The 18,831-nt window shown below is 46.1% G+C and overlaps 1 protein-coding gene across 2 annotated transcripts in view; it reads left to right on the top strand.

Moving 5' to 3' along the window:
• The window catches only part of LOC139765901 (uncharacterized), a 216,114-nt gene that overhangs the window by 196,920 nt on the left and 363 nt on the right, over window positions 1-18,831 (top strand). For both annotated transcript variants that reach the window (XM_071693845.1, XM_071693846.1), the window contains 3 exons: window positions 4,375-4,623; window positions 11,645-11,843; window positions 12,315-18,831. The exon at window positions 12,315-18,831 is cut by the window's right edge and continues 363 nt beyond it. In XM_071693845.1, coding sequence (XP_071549946.1) covers window positions 4,375-4,623; window positions 11,645-11,843; window positions 12,315-14,568 — 2,702 coding nt within the window. In that variant the 3' untranslated portion in view covers window positions 14,569-18,831. The remainder of the gene's footprint in view (window positions 1-4,374; window positions 4,624-11,644; window positions 11,844-12,314) is intronic.

The following is an 18,831-nucleotide window of genomic DNA, read 5'->3' as shown; positions in this document are numbered from 1 at the left end:
AGGTACCGTCTCCGCCTATGTTCGAAGACGGCCGAGGTGATGTTAAAGAGAGACTCTGCCATTCGCCGATATTTACTATTCCCTGTACACTGTCGTTATTCATATACGGTAAATAACGAGGAAGTTATCACACTGTGGGTGACTTTAACAATCCAAGGGTTAATATGGATCGCGTTAACTGGTGATCAAGAGGGATCACGGACTAATCAACTTGCTTTTCTAGACCAGGTAATTAATAAACCAAATTGGGGGAGAAAATTTATCAAGTAAACATCGCATTCACGGGCCGGCCGGGGCTGATCACGCCTAGACTCGAATCCTGATCGCAGCAGTCAGTCCACAGTCCAACCCAGCCGTTCGTCTTCCCCTAGGACTGGTCCATGAATTGAGTACATGGCTCAGGCTAGAATATATAATATATATATATATATATATATATATATATATATATATATATATATATATATATATATATATATATATATATATTCATATGAGTCCACGGGGAAAATGAAACACGATAAGTTCCCAAGTGCACTTTCGTGAAATAATCCCATCAGGGGAGATACAAGAAAGAAATATATATATATACATGACAAATGTGTGTGTGTGTGTGTGTGTGTGTGTGTGTGTGTGTGTGTGTGTGTGTGTGTGTGTGCGGAAAAGTTCACTGCTTTCTGTTATCTCTGTTCACTTTCATTCTCTTTCCTTCCGCTCTCCCCGACTGGCTTTATCTTTACTTCCTCCTCAAATACTCTCACTCTGACTATCTCTGCCTAAGCTTCCTTTCCATTTACACTCACTCTCTTTGCTCTCCTTTTAGTACCAACCATAAACTCCCTCTCCCCTTCCTCTGTGTGTCTTCTCTGTCTCCCTTTCCTTAAACAATATTCTATTATTCTTTTCCTAATATTTTTCGTGTTGATAATCTCCCTCTCCCTTTATTTCCCTCATCCCACTCTGTTTTACTCTCCCTTATTCTCTTCCATCAGCTAACCTCCTTTCAGTCCTTCTCTCTCATTACTCTCTTTCCATTACTTCTTTTTGTCCTTTGTCTCTTAGGTCTCATCTTCAACTCCCTTTTCTCCCTTAATTCTTTCTCCTTTGTTTCACCCTCTGCCATGCTTTTCTTTTTCTATCCTCCCCCTCTCTCCCCATCAGGTCGACACACTTAACCTATCCTATCCTATCTCTCACTCGTTCTCCCTTAATTCTTTTTCTCTGATTACATCTTAACTCCCTCGCTCTTAACCCCTCTCCCTCAACTCCTCTTTCCTTAATCTGTCTACCTTTTAAGCCTTTCTCCTTTAGCCTAGTCTCCCTACGCTCACTCTGCCTCGGCTCACTCTCTCCCTCCCTCACCCCCTCTCCACTGGGTCGAACTCATTACATTTCCGGCAAATGTATTCATGAAAAAACACAACAGCCATGTATGCTCGCATGAAAAAAACAAACACACGGATCGTACTGCATGCTTGCCCGGACACTGAAAATCTACACTGTCGAGTGAACTTAAATGTGAACTCCTTAGCTTGGCTTTTGGACTATAAAGGTTGAGTGACCTAATTCCAGCCCCCCCCCCCCCCCCAGGCGTGCAAACAACACCCCCCTCCCCCCCGGGGGGACACATGTGACCTGTTGGACTCCTGTTATCTTTCTTTAATTCTGATACATAATCTTCATCTCACGTGACCAGATGCGTCCCACGAGTTTTTCTTCTCTGCTTAATTTCTCCTACTCCGACCGACACAATCGTTCTCTTTACATAAGTCTCCCCTCCCCCCTTCTCTCTCTCTCTCTCTCTCTCTCTCTCTCTCTCTCTCTCTCTCTCTCTCTCTACGTCATTACTGGGAGAAAATGGAGTGATTCGTCGTGGGACGAGCCCGGGGGCAGATTTGTTCGACAGGTCTTACAAATCGTGTGTTCCCGCTCCACTTTCTTTCCATTTTCTCTCTTTACCAATTCGCTCCGTGAGTGTTGAAGTTTGGCCCAGATAATTCCCTAACAGTCGCCATCACACACACACATACACACACACACACACACACACATACACATGATTACAATCAGCCTTAGGAAGAGACACTGTAACTGTTATTTTTCTCCTTGAAGTTATTAATGGGAGATTACTTTGAAATTAATGAGAGATTACTTTGAAATTAATGAGAGATTACGTTGAAATCAATGAGAAATTACTTTGAAGCCGTATACTGTTAATAAAACCACCAAATCTTTGTGTCACGAGAATATTCAAAACATACACACTTATATGAATACACAAACATACATAAAACATACATAAAGCTATAAAAACATTCACATGCACATAAAGACAGACAAGCACGCTGTCACACGCACACACACACACGAGTACCTTACACATACATGCGTACATACGGGACAACAGGAGTGGAAAATTACTTCCTGAAACACATAAATCGTAATCACAAACAGTAATCGTATACATACAAGCACGAGCGTTTGCCGAACACACATACACACAATCAGACACAGAAGCTATGAACATTAAAGCAAAATAGCGATAACATCTCTGGTCGCTTCCGGACATAATATAATGCAAATCTTCATTCCAAGCTTGAAGCACCACAGATTGGGGCTGCGCCAGTCACAGAATTACCTTCAAGTTGTCTCAGAATCACCTTCAATTTCTCTCAGAATTACCTTCAATTTGTCTCAGAATCACCTTCAAGTTGTCTCAGAATTACCCCCGGCTTGTCTCAGAATTACCTTCACGGTATCTCAGAATTACACTCAAGTTCATCTCCGGAATTACCTTTAAGTTCGCTATTTTGGCTAACTCATTTCAAATCAAGTATCATTTCTCCTTTTACTGTACTGCATTTCGTGAACCCCTGGCGTCCCCTGCCGGGCTCATAATACAGTAATGTAGTCACAATATATCCCCAGCTCTACTTCAAATACAGTAATGCAGTCACAACGTAGCATGCTCTGGCCTCTTTAAAACACAAATTAGAAATGTAATTTTCTGTCGTATTTACATAAGGGCTTTTGTCAATAGCTTTCTTTACCCGTCTCTCTCTTTTTTCTCCCCAAAAGCTGTTATCTCTCCCCTGTCTGCTGTCTCTCCCCAGCCTGTTATCTCCCCAGTTTGTTATCTCCCATGATGGTCTCTTCCGATACCTCTCACAAGGGCAACTAGTGAACAGATTCAGAGATAAAACTGAGCCATCATTTGCATATAACTGTAGACCCCATTTCCACTTTTCTCCCCCAGCAATCTGGTCTATTCCCCTAGACATTGGATACAAACTTTTTCCAACTCCGAATCGAAGTTATTTCGAGATTTTTAGAAGTTACGTCGAAGACAAACATATTGAGACAGAGATTATAACCTTTTCCATTCATTCTCGTGGAATGGAAAACCCTGGGGACCGATGAATTCTTTACATCAGACTGTATTATGTTTTCAGATTAATCTGTATTCAGGAGGTGACAATATGTTATGATCAGGGCATCCCCATCTGGTGGATGTGAACCGTGTCTTCTATCACAAACATGCGGCTCTTTTTCACACACCACACACACACACACACACACACACACACACACACACACACACACACACATATATATATATATATATATATATATATATATTTTCTTTCTTTCTTTTAAACTATTCGCCATTTCCCGCGTTAGCGAGGTAGCGTTAGGAACAGAGGACTGGGCCTTTTTTGGAATATCCTCACCTGGCCCCCTCTGTTCCTTCTTTTGGAAAATTAAAAAAAAAAAAAAAAAAAAAAAAACGAGAGGGGAGGATTTCCAGCCCCCCGCTCCCTCCCCTTTTAGTCGCCTTCTACGACACGCAGGGAATACGTGGGAAGTATTCTTAATCCCCTATCCCCAGGGATATATATATATATATATATATATATATATATATATATATATATATATATATATATATATATATATATATATATATATATATATATATATTCACTCTGTCTTTCTGTGCCATTCTCAGTAACAGTGTCTGTCCGGACCCAGTGGTCTGTCTGTGCCATTTCCAGCAACAGTTAGTCTGTATGCCTGTTGGTCTGACTGTGTTCACACGTAATAAACAGTATTATCCTCAACAACACTCAGTCAGTCTCTGTTTATACATACGTACCGTTCAAAACAACAGGTCTGTTAGCCTACATGCACTGCTCTAACCAACAGTCTGTCTTGTCTCTTTGTCAATAGCCTTCAAAAACATATGAATAAAGTGTCAATTCTATATGTGTCAATGCAAGTAACAGCCTCTCTCTTTCTCTCCCTTTCTCCCTCTCCCCCTCTCCCACTCCCTCACTCTCCCTCTCCCTCACTCTCCGTCTCGTCTCCCTGCAGTCTGCAACCGCACGTACTATGGGTACGTGGATCACACGTACCAGCTCGAGGTTCCCGCGCCTCCCGCCTCCCGCGCAGGGCCGCCCCCAGCACCCTCCCACCCGCTCCTCCTGCTGGAGGGCGGCACGCCCTCGGAGGGCTTCAAGTGCATCCTCACCTTCACCGCCATCGGCAGGGCCCACGGGGACATCATCCAGATCACCTTCTCCGAGTTCCACGTCGGCCACTTCAACGTCGCGGCAGCTGATGGTAAGATAAAGATAATTCACTAATTATATATTAATTACAGTAAGGTAATTGTAATTACAGTAAGGTAATTGTAAGGTAATTGATGAGTTTAATATCTGTACCTATCTATGATTATCACTGATCATGCCAGGACTTCCCATCCAAGGGTTCCTGCAGCTTCAAGGCTGCGCTGCACTCATCAGCAGGGAAAGGATGGACTCCTGCGAAGCGACAAGGCTCTCTAGCTTCCCGAGGAACATTCCTCACTCGTGATTCATTCATACGTCTCCTTCCTGAACCCTGTGTTATGTTTTGGTTAATCCTACTCAAAGGAAAATAAAGGCAAACAGGATGGAGAGGCCACAGCAAGGGAGCTAACGAGACGATTACCAGACAGAAGAAGTACCACGAGAGGCGACTGGACGACGTACACGCATTTAACTCAGAGAAGCCCAAGGTTGAGTGATGGTCTCATACAGGTATTAACGCAAATCAAAGTCTTTGAAAATATCTCGAACTAAACGTAAAGGTCAGGTTTGTCTGCCTTCATTCACAGTAAACAAACTCGTGGATATGCAGTCAATCAACTTCGATCGAGGCAAAGTCAATTTCTATAAACGGGATTGCTGAAGACAGAACTAAAGAAAAGTTTAAGAATAAACTCGATGGATAAATTGCTTCAGCTCCACAATTTACATTATTTGTGCCTCCTTAGTCACACGTAAACTTTATAAGTTTATAAGTATTCCTTATGTCTTCCTCTTATACAAACAGCCTCGAAAGGACTCGGTGATCTGATGCTAAGTGAATTCCTTTCGCATTTCCTTCGACAAGGCTATTTCATCGTTATCGGACGAGTAGATAGAAAAGACTCCATCATTTCCCTGCTCCTGGCTGAAGCGCAGACTTAAAGATGCGGGAGCCCCGTGAATAAGATGTTGGGGAAGTATAAGCAGTTGTTTGATTAACTGAGCCTATGAATAACTGGGGCATTCTAAACTACAGTCATTAGCAATGATGGAAAACATGAACCAGTGCATAAAATACAATGTAAAATGAACAGAAAATAATAACAAACGGATGATAAATAACAATTAACGATGATGATGACGAGGGACAACTAATAAAACTCTTTATAATTAATATAGAAATAACTAGCGGGAGGAGGACGAGACATTCTGAAACGCCCTCAAACGAAGAATAAAGAAAAGTGTCGCAACGTATCGGGGGAAGTGGACGGTACACATCCTTTACCATGGGCGTTGCTGACGGATTCGCTCATTCCCCAGTTAAAACGGACGTGTAATCGACCCTACATGACGTGACAGTACAGCCTGACTACCTCCCTTCCACACACACACACACACACACACACACACACACACACACGGCTGTGGGCAGTGAGTGACGAGAAAATACACCGAGTTCAAAAAGAAAAACGATGTTTCCAACTGGAAAAAAAAAATTATATAAAACTAATTACAGCTTCCAATGGTAGCGTTATCAAGCTGAAAGAAATATATATCATTATTTCATTTTTAAGCAGATCATTACATAGTACGAGATAAATAGTTCCACACCTGGAGAAAGGGAACTAGAAATAAAATATAACACACACACACACACACACACACACACACACACACACACACACACACCGAAAAAGCGGGCGTGGAGGTAGGAGAGGTGGTGGTGGTGGTGATAGCATCTAGGGGGGAGGAGGGGGATGGGATGAGCGGAGACGAACAAACAGTCAGGATTCCTGCAATCAAGAGATCAAGGAAATCATTAGCTAGAGAGAGAGAGAGAGAGAGAGAGAGAGAGAGAGAGAGAGAGAGAGAGAGAGAGAGAGAGAGAGAGAGAGAGAGAGAGAGAGAGAGAGAGAGCGGGTGGGAGTTCTGTGTGCGGCCGGGGGTGCTGGTGGTGAGGCGGGGATGATGGCTGGGACTTTTGCTGGGTGGCATAGAAGAGTTTAGTTGGGGTAGGGCAGGGCTGACTCGGGACCCCAAGCTAAAGAGAAGTGGTGATGGATACTTTCCCTGGATCAAAGTGACGCGTGATACTCTGTAACACCGAGTGTGTGAGTGTGTGTGTGTGTGTGTGTGTGTGTGTGTGTGTGTGTGTGTGTGTGTGTGTGTGTGTGTGTGCTGATATTCGCGGGTCATCTAGAGGTCATTCGTGACAATAAACAACTGTTTCTGTAGCCCCAAGGCACCTGTATCTGACCATGAACACTAGTGCGGAACTCAAGACGCCCTCGTGTGGCACAGACACGTGTTTGGGGGATCAAAACGCCCGCTTGAGTGCCCTTAAACACGTGTGTGTGACGGTAAATACCAGTGTGGTGCCTCCAGGACCTGTATGTCACCCCTGACAGTGTGTGAGCCACTAACACGTTTGTCTTTAGTGGCTCACACACTGTATTTCTGACACGTCTGTGTATCACTAGACATTTTTTGTTTTCTTTTCCTCTTCTGTAGGTTTTGATTCCATACAACTTGTTCGTGTATACTCTGCCTCTATGCACCTGTCTGCATATTTCATGCGTCCATACACCCAGCTGTATGTGTATTTTGCTTCCATACACCTGCCTGTGTACGACTCCATACACCTGCCTGTGTGCGACTCCATACACCTGCCTGTGTACGTTGGAACGTCAAGCATTACTAAAAATGATCTAGACTCTTGCCAATGATTCTAAGCACTCGCCATGGTATGACGTCTAATTTAATCCTGAGCGACAGGGAGACTCATTCGGAGTAATGAAAACATTAATCACGATTAATGAGCGGACGGATTATGAGCAGCGTCAACACTGATCACGACAGATGAGAAGACGGGCCTGGTGATGTCATCATCAGAGCTCCACATGTCACCCTAGACTACACAGAGGACCAGCAGACTGCAGTTGCCTGTCGCAAACTTTTATATACGAGAACTTAACAAAAGATCATTAATTAATCGCAGAACTTTGCAGCGGGATTAACAGAAGATTACGAACGTATCTCATACCTTTCCCAGAGAATTAGCTAAAGATAATCAGTTTCCTTTTACAAACCAAAGGAAACTAAGGAGCGACAGACAGTTCGAGCTAATACCGTCGATACCACACACGGGAAAAAAGGGAAAGATCAACACGACACACCGCTGTACTCCCCCACCCCACCTCCTGTCATTCGATCTTGCGTCTCCGACTATCCAACTGCTTCCTGACCCTCCTGCAGTGTGTATGAGCATCTCTGTTGGAGTCTCGGTCTGCTGATCCCTTCGACTTCGCTGGGCAGACGTAGACACTGTCTGGCTTACAATCGTGGAGGCCGGGTCCGTGGGGCGGGCCGTGTGGTGGGGGCCGCCTTATCTAAGCACGGCTGAGCGAAACCCAGAGCCTTTACAGCACGTCGCCTGGCGTACACAGCGGACCTGTTGCTTCAGACCAAGTCTGTATGATGATGATGATGATGATGATGATGATGATGATAATGGTGATGATGATAATGATGATGATGATGATGATGATGATGATGATAATGGTGATGATGATGATGATGATGATGATGATGGTAAGTGGGTGGTTGAAAGGAAGGGTCTTTCTGAGCTTCATTCATCTCCAGTGAATTTCCAATGAAAGACCTTTTTCTTCTTTTTTGATGGTTATGACCTTTTATCATTTTTTTCTTTTTTGTGAAGTAATATCGGTTTCCGTCAGGCAACGATATGAAAGGTAGTCGTTAAATGTTCGCCTTCCCTGACACGATTGTGGTTACAGATGACAGGGAAGTCCTAAATGGAACCAGGTTAGCAAATAATAACCTGGTGTTACGATCATCTCGCATTTGATCAATCAGCTGCCACAATTTTCCTCCTCACTAATCAGCGGTTATGTTTCCACTCCTCGCCTCCACTTTCCGCATCATCCAATCATCATTTACCCTCCCCCTCCCCTCCCTACCCTCATCATGCATCGTGCAGCCCTCATGACTATGGCCCACCTCTGTGCGCAGCGTTATCGACAACACATTGAAGTGTAATTACAGGTTCTGCTTTCCTGAATGCGTCGTTACTCGGGGTGGTCTCACGACGCCTCTCCCCCGACGCTTGAATCTCGCTGCTCGAATCACAGGCATGATTCAAAGCAATTGTAACTCGAGCGTGTTCGTAAAGGGGGGGATCATTACGAAGCCGCCCCAGAGTACTGATGCACGGAGGAAGGCAACCCAGTAATTACAGGGTGCTTGCAAGTAGTTGCCTCTCTATCTTGTGACGAGGGTATGGCCACCTGTCATCTTCCCTGCCTCATAATCTCTGTCTATTTCTTAGGATTGACAGGACTTTCGTGAATGCTTCGAATTATCTTTTTCTTTTCCTTTTTCTCTCTTTTATTCACGGAAAAGAGAAACGCAACGAACCTTATTTCCTCCCGTTTATCTTCTATGTTTACCTGATACACCCACACCTTCACCACACCTGATACACCCACACCTTAACCAAATTGACTACACCTACATCCTTCACCACATTCACTACACCACCTCCTACCACACCACACCAACAAGCACCACCACCCCCTACCACACCAGCCACCACCACCACCACCACCACCGCCACACCAACAGGCACCCCCATACATCACAAACACGGCTCACGTTGCCTTCCTGTCTGTAAGCCCACGACCAATTGATAAGCGCACCAGCAATTTTCGAGACAAACTTGCGGGAGTTAAACTTTCATTAAAAGTCACCTCCATTACCTTCAAATTCCTGTCGCATCCCATTTTCACGGCCCGCCAACTTGAGGTCATTACGTAACTATTAAACCCTTTTGGGTCTAAGTTATGACGGGCTTCCCGAAGTTTTCTGGATGTCACGATCGCTCCAGATACCAGAAATCCAGAGATGGATGGATCATATTGGGCTCGGGAAGCGTGCCTTCCTGGAACTTCAGTTGGTATGGGACTGTCTGGAAATGTACTCTATTAAGGATTGAAAGTCGCTCATCATCTTGGACATAAGAACGATTTTCTTTCTTTGTCTTTTTATTGAGGAAAATCAAGATACCACGACGAAACAATTGCTGCCTAAAAGTTGTAATACATCGTCCAGCATACTGATGCTATGTACCCTGGGGAAAACTTGCAAGCAAACATTGGCGAACCTGAGATATGAAACAAGAAAAAAAAAATGGGTCGGTCAGTCATTGTTTAGTATTAGTGGATGAGGCTAGTTAGTTTTTGAGAGAGAGAGAGAGAGAGAGAGAGAGAGAGAGAGAGAGAGAGAGAGAGAGAGAGAGAGAGAGAGAGAGAGAGAGAGAGAGAGAGAGAGAAATACGATGAGATAGGAGCAAGAGTAGAAAAAAATGAAGAAAACGTGAAGAAGCGAGTAAGACAGAAACAGAAGTGGAAGATGAAAAGAAAAATGAAGGAAAAAAAAAGACAAAAGGTAGAGTGATAGGCTAAGACACGTTACTATGTACAAATATTTAAGTCTACACCTCATCAAGGCTGCATAAGAAGGTGCTCAAACTCCCACCCCCCTTCAACCTTGAGTCCACAGCTCCAGCTGACCATCTTGATCGTGCAATGATGCAGGGACTCTGCAAAACGTTTTCCCTCGCGTTGCTCGATGCAAACCTCAGTATGACACTGGTATCAAGACCTTCCTGGGGCACGCGAGGACCTCTACACCTGGTAGGGTCCTGATATTCCTTACGTCACGACTCTTACGAAACTACAGGAGTCTTCCGTAAACATAAATATTCCGTAACCCACCACGGTCGTCTTCCGTAATCGCTGGCGTCTTCCGTAATCGCTGGCGTCTTCCGTAAACCCACTGGCGTCTTCCGTAAAACCCTACGGCGTCTTCCGTACACCACTGGCGTCTTCCGTAAACCATGGGCGTCTTCCGTACACCACCGGCGTCTTCCGTACGAGAGTAAGATAACTCCGGCAGGACCTTGCACCACCGGCAGGCAGGCAGGCTCGAAAAACATTCGGGCTTAAAATGGCTTCCATCCCCCCCCCCTCCCCCCCTCGTATCGATTTTCCCGCCTCGACTCCCACTACTGAGGCAGTTTAAGGTCGTTCACTTTGTTGCGAGGGTAGTTATGCGGGAGGGGGAGACCTCCCTTGAGCGATGCTGCCACGCCTCACCTGTGGTATGTGGTTTACAGGATTTAATATTTTTCGGGGGGGAAAAATGATTGTCAGGGAAAGATAATTATGAATGAGCTTCGGTAGGAAAAGTTAATAGCATGTATTATCTATATACCTACTCTCTTCGTGACCATATGAGGCTCCCGCAGCGCTCAAAAATATGGCCAAACTTTCAGTATAATCGAGTTAACTGATATAGAAAGAATAGGGCTTAACGCTTTCAAAAAATATGTTTACATTACCAAGAGATTTGGTCACGACCTTCAAAATCCAGTGTCTAAAACCCGTGGATGCCCAGAAAAGACACTGATAACTATCAAAGCCTTCAGCGTAAACAAGGTAAATTCCTCAAAAGAGAAAAACGATAAAAAAAAAAATGCCATGATGTTGTTGAATCAGCAATTACATGTTTCTTGTAAACAGTCCGAAAGTAGACATGTCTGTGTGTCGAGCACGATACATCGTTAGAGATCTCTCTCTATGGTTGCTTTCATTTTCTGATCAGACATATAATATATCAATAAATGTCAGAGGCCTCAGCCCCGAACACTACACAACTCAACAACTTCCATGTTCTATCTCACACCCTGGAGTCACGCTGGAGCACCACCTCCCCAGCTACACACTCACCTTAACATACAATACACGACGCTTCTAGACCCCAGGGGCTTCTCCTTTCCCCCGCCCGCCCTATTTCAGGTACTAAACGCCTTCGTCATCCACCCTCCTCCTCCTCCTCCGCCTCCCTCCGCCTCTCGCGCCTTCTACATTAAAGAATCCAGTTCTTCTTCACCTCCATCATTTCCTCCATTCCCACTGTCTTCAGCATCCTCCAGGCGCCACTGACGACGACGTTCTGTCTCTTCTCTCCCCATGTACTCCCTCCCGGAGCAGGAGGGCGCGTGGGCGGCTGCGAGGGCGACCGGGTGAGCATCGAGGAGCCGAAGCTTCCCGTGCGCGGCGGCCGCTGGTGCGGAGAGGGGTCGGGCCTCAACGTGTACTACAGCGAGAGCGACACCGTCGCCGTCACCCTCCACGCCGCCTCCACCACCCAGGGGGAGTACTTCGACAACCCCCTCAAGTTCAAGATCAAGTAAGTGTTCAAAGGGCGGGTTCCGGGGGCGTAGGGGGAGTTCGAGGGTGTTTTCATCATAGAAGTTCCTTGAGTAATGGTTGGCAGGATGTTGAATTACAGTTCCAGGGTACAGTTAGGTACAGGAAAAGATCCGCAATCCAGCATTCAACGACCAGAACATGAGTTAATGTACCTGGAAACCACAATGATACGCTTTACCGCCTTTGATATTGTTTGGAACTACTTTTATCAAAGACAGTTCCGGAATCAGTAATTTTGAACAATGATGTCTGTCAGTTCTCTAAGTCAAATATTTAAGGGAAAATTACTTTAAAGTGTGACGGGTTTTTTTTCTAATTCCGAAAGTTGAGATGAATTTAACAGGAATGTTTAGATGTTATGTCCAGATGCTTATATATCTCAACTTAGTTACCTCAGTATTAAGGTTCCATGAGTAACTTAGATGCCCTACGGTGTCCCCTCCTACAGGTACAAGTTCCTGCGTCGTGAGCGAGCCGTCGTACGGTACGGACGGGGTGGGACGGCCAAGTACCGTGGGGACATGGTGCGCAACAGCGTGTGCAGCCGCGTCTTCCAGGGCTGTAGGGCCCGCCAGTGCCGGCTCCAGTCGCCTAACTTCCCCGGCCTCTATCCCCGGAACGTTACCTGTTACTACCTGGTGAAGGCGCTGAGGGCGCCTTCACCTGACCTGGTGCCGGTAGTGACCCTGCGCCAGGACAACGACCGCCTGGTGCAGGTGGGTCGCCAGGGGCACGGGGGCCGCGTGTCGCCTGAGTCTCGCCTGCGGCAGGACAACGAGTGCCGCGCCCCGGAAGACTACCTCCTCGTCTACGACGGCGGGTCAATGAAGGCGCCGCTGCTGGCGAAAGTTTGCGGCACCGCCACCATCCCCAACATCACTTCCAGCGGCCCCGAGATGCTGGTGGTGTTCCAGACGGCCACGTCGGGCATGATGAACCACCTCCCGAACCTGGTCACGGGCTTCGAACTGGAAGCCCACGTGTTCTTCATGAAGAAGAACGTGAACAGCGTGAACGCCATGCAGTGCGCTCAGGTTATCAAGAGCTTCGGTGGCAGCAGCGGGGTGGTGTACAGCCCGGTGTACGCCCTCCCTGCCAACACCTCCTGCTCCTACGAGTTCCAGGGGCGGAGGGACGAGGTAGTGTGGATGTATTTCACCAAATACCACAGGACGCGGAGGAAAGCCATGATCATGAACTACATAACGTGCCGCAATCGCCTAGCCATCTACGACGGAAAGACATTCTCGAACCCCGAGTCGGAAACCTCGACCTTGATAGGCGAGTTCTGCGACGAGCAGCTGCCCCCAATATGCGTCAGGTCCCGACAGAAGGGGACGGTCAGCAAGCCGTGCACGCTCAGGGAGAGCTTCCTCTCGACGGGACCGTCACTTTTCATCACGCAGGAGTTCACGGACGGGACCACCCTCCTGCCGCTCGAGTACGCGATTCACTACGAGTACGTCAGTCTGTTCCAGCCCGGGAAGGAGTCCGGCAGCGACTGCGACAGAGTGTTCACGAGTGCTCAAGATTATAAGGGTCACTTTACCTCCCCTAAAAACGTGTTTCTCTACGGTCGGGGAGGCAAGTCTTCCTTGTCCTGTAAGTACACGTTTCAGACACTTCCAGGGGAAGCGATAAGACTCACCATCACGAACGTGGGATTCAGTGGCAACATGTGCAAGACGTTCCACAACTTCCAGTCGAACCTGTACGAGTGCATCGCACGCGTGCCTGGGTTGGCCGTGCTAGAGGCGTGGGAGGAGCCGTGGGCCCACACCCGGCTACCCCTCGGCTGCATGTGTGACGCCGCGGCCACGCCGACGACTTTCTACAGTCACACGCGCCTGGTGCAGCTCAGGTTTGCCATCAAGGCCATGAAGTGGGGTCAGGACTTCAACGACTTCTTCTTCGATGCCGAATATGAGTTCGTCAAGACGAGGGAGTGTAACGAGGAGCGGATCCTGAACGGATCCACGGGGTCAATCATAATCCAGAGCGACGAGGAGATCTCGCAATGCAACGAGTACCCGTGGAAGGTTGTTGCCCGCGAACACAGCCACCTGTACCTGAACATCCCCGGCTACCACGCCTCTAGTCAGCGGTGCTCTACGGAGAACAGGGTGGTGATCTTCGGCAGCCACACGGCCACTCCCATCAAGGCCGTCTGCCCGGAAAGTGGGGTGACGGACTGCGTGGATATCTTCTCGTCCGGCTGGAACACGGCGCTGGACATGATGGAGCCTCGGCCGGACAGCCTGATTATCCGCTACCTGGCCAGAGAGCCGGCCAAATACAAGCTGACTTGGCTTGAGGTGCGCCGGGAACCGCGCCCCTCCGCGCTGGAATCTCTGAAGAGCGCTGGCGGGCGGGGACACAACACTGGGGCGTCCTGCCCCCACCAGTGTCCGGAACTGGACGCGTGCATCAACCCTGAGCTATGGTGCGACGGCGTGAAGCACTGCCCGTCCGGCGCTGACGAGCTCCGCTCCACCTGCATCTACTTCACCGTCCCTTGGCTTTACCTGATCCTTGGGGCTGTGGCCGTCTTGGTCTCCCTCTTGGTCTTCGCCTCCGCCCTCGTCGCCGTCAGGGTCTACCAGCGAGGCAAGGTCAAGAGGAAGAAGAAGAAGGAGGCGCAGAGATTGATGACCCGGGAAGTCATTCTTCCCCTGAACTTCCACAAGGAAAACATTTACTGAGGTTGTCGGGAAGAGTTAGTGACACGGACAGGAAATTACCTCCTCACCTCCAAAGATTCCTCTCCTCCTCCATTTACAACCGGCCGTCTTGTCATGGCCCCCATTTTTATATCCAGTTTTGTATAACTTGTTTCCATGAGGTTGTTCTTACACACTGTAAATACTTATATATATTTTTTGGTTTCATTTGAATATTAAACTCGTAGGACATTTTAAGGTAGAAGGACACTTTGTACACCCAATTTTTTTTTCCTAGCCGTTTGTGAGAGTAGTGGTGATATTTCTACCTAATATCAGTCGCTATGCCTTACATACAGAGGGGAGGATGCGACTCCTTACCTCTCCGTACATTTCAGATCCCAAACGCACGGCCTGCCAGTACTCGCAGGTCCCGCTAGAGATACTCTGTAACTCGCACCCGCGACGCGGCAATACGACGCTCTGGCAGATTCTGTACGGCCTTACGGTACTTAGAGCTGGACCGACGAGCCCTCTATTACATCACCACACCCCTGGAACCTGGTCTGACTGGTGCCCGGCGTATTCCAATGTTCCATACCTAACACCACCACCACCACAACAACCACCACCTCGCCTTATCCTACACGACCACCTCTAAACAAAAGGGCCTCAGATCGTATCACAAAACACGACTCGTTAACTCAATACGTGACTCAGATCTTAATGATGATGATCCCAGCTTATCAAATTCATGGCCCGCAAGCCTTCATTGTTTTTGTCCTTTGGCCTTGGCTCGCCACCATAACGGAATCTGCTCTAACAGTAGACCCCCAAACTTTAATGTCCTAGCCAGTGACAGGGACCCTACAACCGTAGCTCTAACTTAGCAGTACCATCTCCCTGACGAAAGCGTCCTCAAAACTGCAGAGCAGACTTGAAGTCCTAGGTGGTCAATGACAAGGTCCCTAAACCCGTAGATATAACTCATGGCCCTAGTTAGCGGGATGGTGTCCCTCGAACGGAAAGGCAAGACTTATGGCCCGAATTCGCCAAACGCAAGTTTTCAAAACCCCGCACTTCGCCAAAGGTAGAGTCCCTAACACAACAGACGCAATTCATGGTGTCGTCTTGCTTGAACCAGATCAATGAACAATATAAACCTATGTTTCAGCCTTCCAAACTAAAAAGCAGAGAATGTAGTACCTCCGACCTCATTAGTTGATATAAGTTTACCCTAATTGGCCGTCAAAAGCCCCGTAACTGTCCTTTGACGTAAGTATACCACAGAGACGGCTCCGGGGGGAGGGTGTACTGATCTGACCTTCGGCTGAAGCTTTCCAGGCAGGGGTCTGCTAGCGCCCTGGATCCAAATCCATGGCCTCGCAATGCCATTACCATAGCTTCCAGTCCCGTAGGTGTAAACCATCGCTTAGGTTTGCCATCACCATGATTCCCAGACACATACTGACAGAATCATCCCCCATCTTTCAAACTGCGAGAAACCGTGGGATCCAGCCAGTGAGTGCTGCTCATAGCAGACACTGAAGAGTTATAAACTTGGCTATTAGTTTTATAAGTGTACAATAAGTCTCCCCAGCCCACATGACCTCACTTTAGACGTCAGCGATCCAAAAACAGAAACAAAAAAAAATGGCAGGAACTTTACAGATCTGGCCCATGGTCCACCAACCTCTTAGATCTCCCATCCTGCACCAGCATGTCCTGTGAGAGTTGTCAGCCCTTACAGATGTGACTCATAGGGTCCGGTAGCCATGAACGTTGCCCCTCCACCCACACCCTCCCTCTCCCATCCTTACAGGTCTGTCTGGTCCAACGCATCAATGTACCAAAATATTCCGGTGTGCCAACCTAACGCTCTGCTAAGGTAGGTAGGGCTCCGCTGTGTTGTGTTAAGCTTGGGCGTGTTGATGTGGTATGAACAAACACACCCCCACACACAACCCTTCTTCCCCTCCACACAGCAGCGTCTAAGAGAGAGAGAGAATCACATACCAGGACAGAGAAGGATTAATGAATCGTTGACACTGTGCATCTATGGATCGCATCGCCAGAATTTAAGAGGCTGACCTTAAAACTCTGCCCTGAAAAAAAAGTATTATAATCATACATGTATATATATTACCTAGAGAAGATAAAAGAAAACGTACCACAAAATTATTTACGATAGCATTTTCAAGACGTGATTCACGTATTCATTGAACATATACATACCGATGACTTGGGAGAATACGGTACCGTACAACATGGATTATGTTTCTGAAGATTAAGAAGGAAAACAAAGTCTGCGATATCCCGTTTCACAGCGCGATAGCCAGATGCTGGCGGTCAGTTTGGAGCAGACCCTCAAATTCTGACGATGCCCAGTGTGTACTTAAATATATACGAGAGGACGTGGCTCCCACCGGGGGGGGGTGTCACTCCTCATCAAAGTGTTCCCTTCTAGTTAGTTGATGGCTTTACTTGACCAGAGAGAGAGAGAGAGAGAGAGAGAGAGAGAGATGAAATTCTAATCATAATTGTGATACAGATTAAAATAAAAAAAAAATGGATCTGTTTATACACCGTAAAAAAAAATAAAATAAAAATGATTAAAAAAAAAAAAGGTATTTACACATATCGACACAGCTGTTTAATGTTTGGGTGTAGTGTGGTGTTGGCAGTGTTGGAACTCTGCCCAGATAGTTTATACATAACATGTGGAATGAAAAGTAATGTCTAAGGAGCCCCAATGAATGATACTGGCCTTCATCCTGTTAACATATTTATATCTATTGCTCTATTATACAGAGTCTATATATATACACACACGATGCTCCATACGATTCTCAGAGAGGCATGAGGCATTTGGTTATTTGATTACCTTTGATTATTCAATTACCTTGATCACATTTGGTTATCTAATTACCGTGATTGTATTTGATTATTTGATTACCTTGATTACATTTGGTTATTGAAGTACCGTGATTATGTTTGATTATTTAATTACCTTGATTACATTTGGCTATTGAAGTACCGTGATTATATTTGACTATTCAATTATCGTGATTACATTTGGTTATTTGATTACCATGATTACATTTGATTATCTAATTATCGTGATTACATTTGGTTACTTAATTACCGTGATTACATTTCATTATCTAATTACCGTGATTACATTTCATTATAGGATTTCATCATAGATTACCTGGTGACCTCGCCAGCACACAGGGAGTACGCGCGCAATAAATCACCAGATTAATTCAGCTCCCGATCAACCAGGACACTGGATTACTCCGTCAAAGGTAGAAAAAGGTAAAAAAAAAATCTCTGTCAAACAGAAACGATTTATCAAATTCGAAAATGAATTTTTGGTTACGAACGACGAGGACTTTCGCCGATCACACAAAAAGTGTTATCGTAAATAATTCTGTTTGGCTGATGATGATCAGGACGCACTGAATCCGGCTTGATATAAGGCAAATTAACGTTCAACCAAGATGTGAACTGTGAAATTGCTAATTATGGTCGGGTAATGTAGGCTTAATTAGAGGGGGGGGGTCTATATTTATTTCATACTTCCGGTTGTGACGTCGTATGTATACCTAGCTAGTCGTAACCTGGCCACCATCATTTGCGAGATCGTAACAAGCCAGTACTCTCGTCACACCAGCCAATGAAGAAGAAGAAGAAAAAAGCTATTTGTGATTATCTGTTAAAAGGTGTTAGTTTGCAGCGATTCTAACATTTGCCATGATGAACCATTTTCATTTCTGTTCTTAGTTGGGTTTTTTTCCCCCCGTTATTTTAAAGCCTTCGTTGTTCACCATCAAGCACGATGGATCATAAGTGTGTGTGTGTGTGTGTGTGTGTGTGTGTGTGTGTGTGTGTGTGTGTGTGTGTTCTTCCTAATTTCAAATGTCGCATCATTTTTTTTTTTTTTCAAAACTTTGTCTCGCCTAATTAGGGCTTAGCATAAACTTGGGCAGGAATTCACACAGATGTCGCAATTAGTGTAACTGTCTTAATGATTACTGTTCTAACCGGATCGCAACCAGTAAAAAGTTTTAATTAAGTGACTAAGAAGACAAAAAGAAGAAAAAATATGTGATTAATTGAAATAACAACAACAAAGTCAAAGGGTCTGGGAAATGATATTTTGAAAAAATGAACTTCATCATCACCACCCTTGGACACGAAGGTACGACCTTTGAACACGAAGGTACGACCTTTGAACACGAAGGTACGACCTTTGAACACGAAGGTACGACCTTTGAACACGAAGGTACGACCTTTGAACAC

The sequence above is a fragment of the Panulirus ornatus genome, chromosome 56, assembly GCF_036320965.1.
Source record: "Panulirus ornatus isolate Po-2019 chromosome 56, ASM3632096v1, whole genome shotgun sequence".
Lineage (NCBI taxonomy): Eukaryota > Metazoa > Arthropoda > Malacostraca > Decapoda > Palinuridae > Panulirus > Panulirus ornatus.
This window is presented reverse-complemented; position numbering and strand designations above follow the sequence as displayed.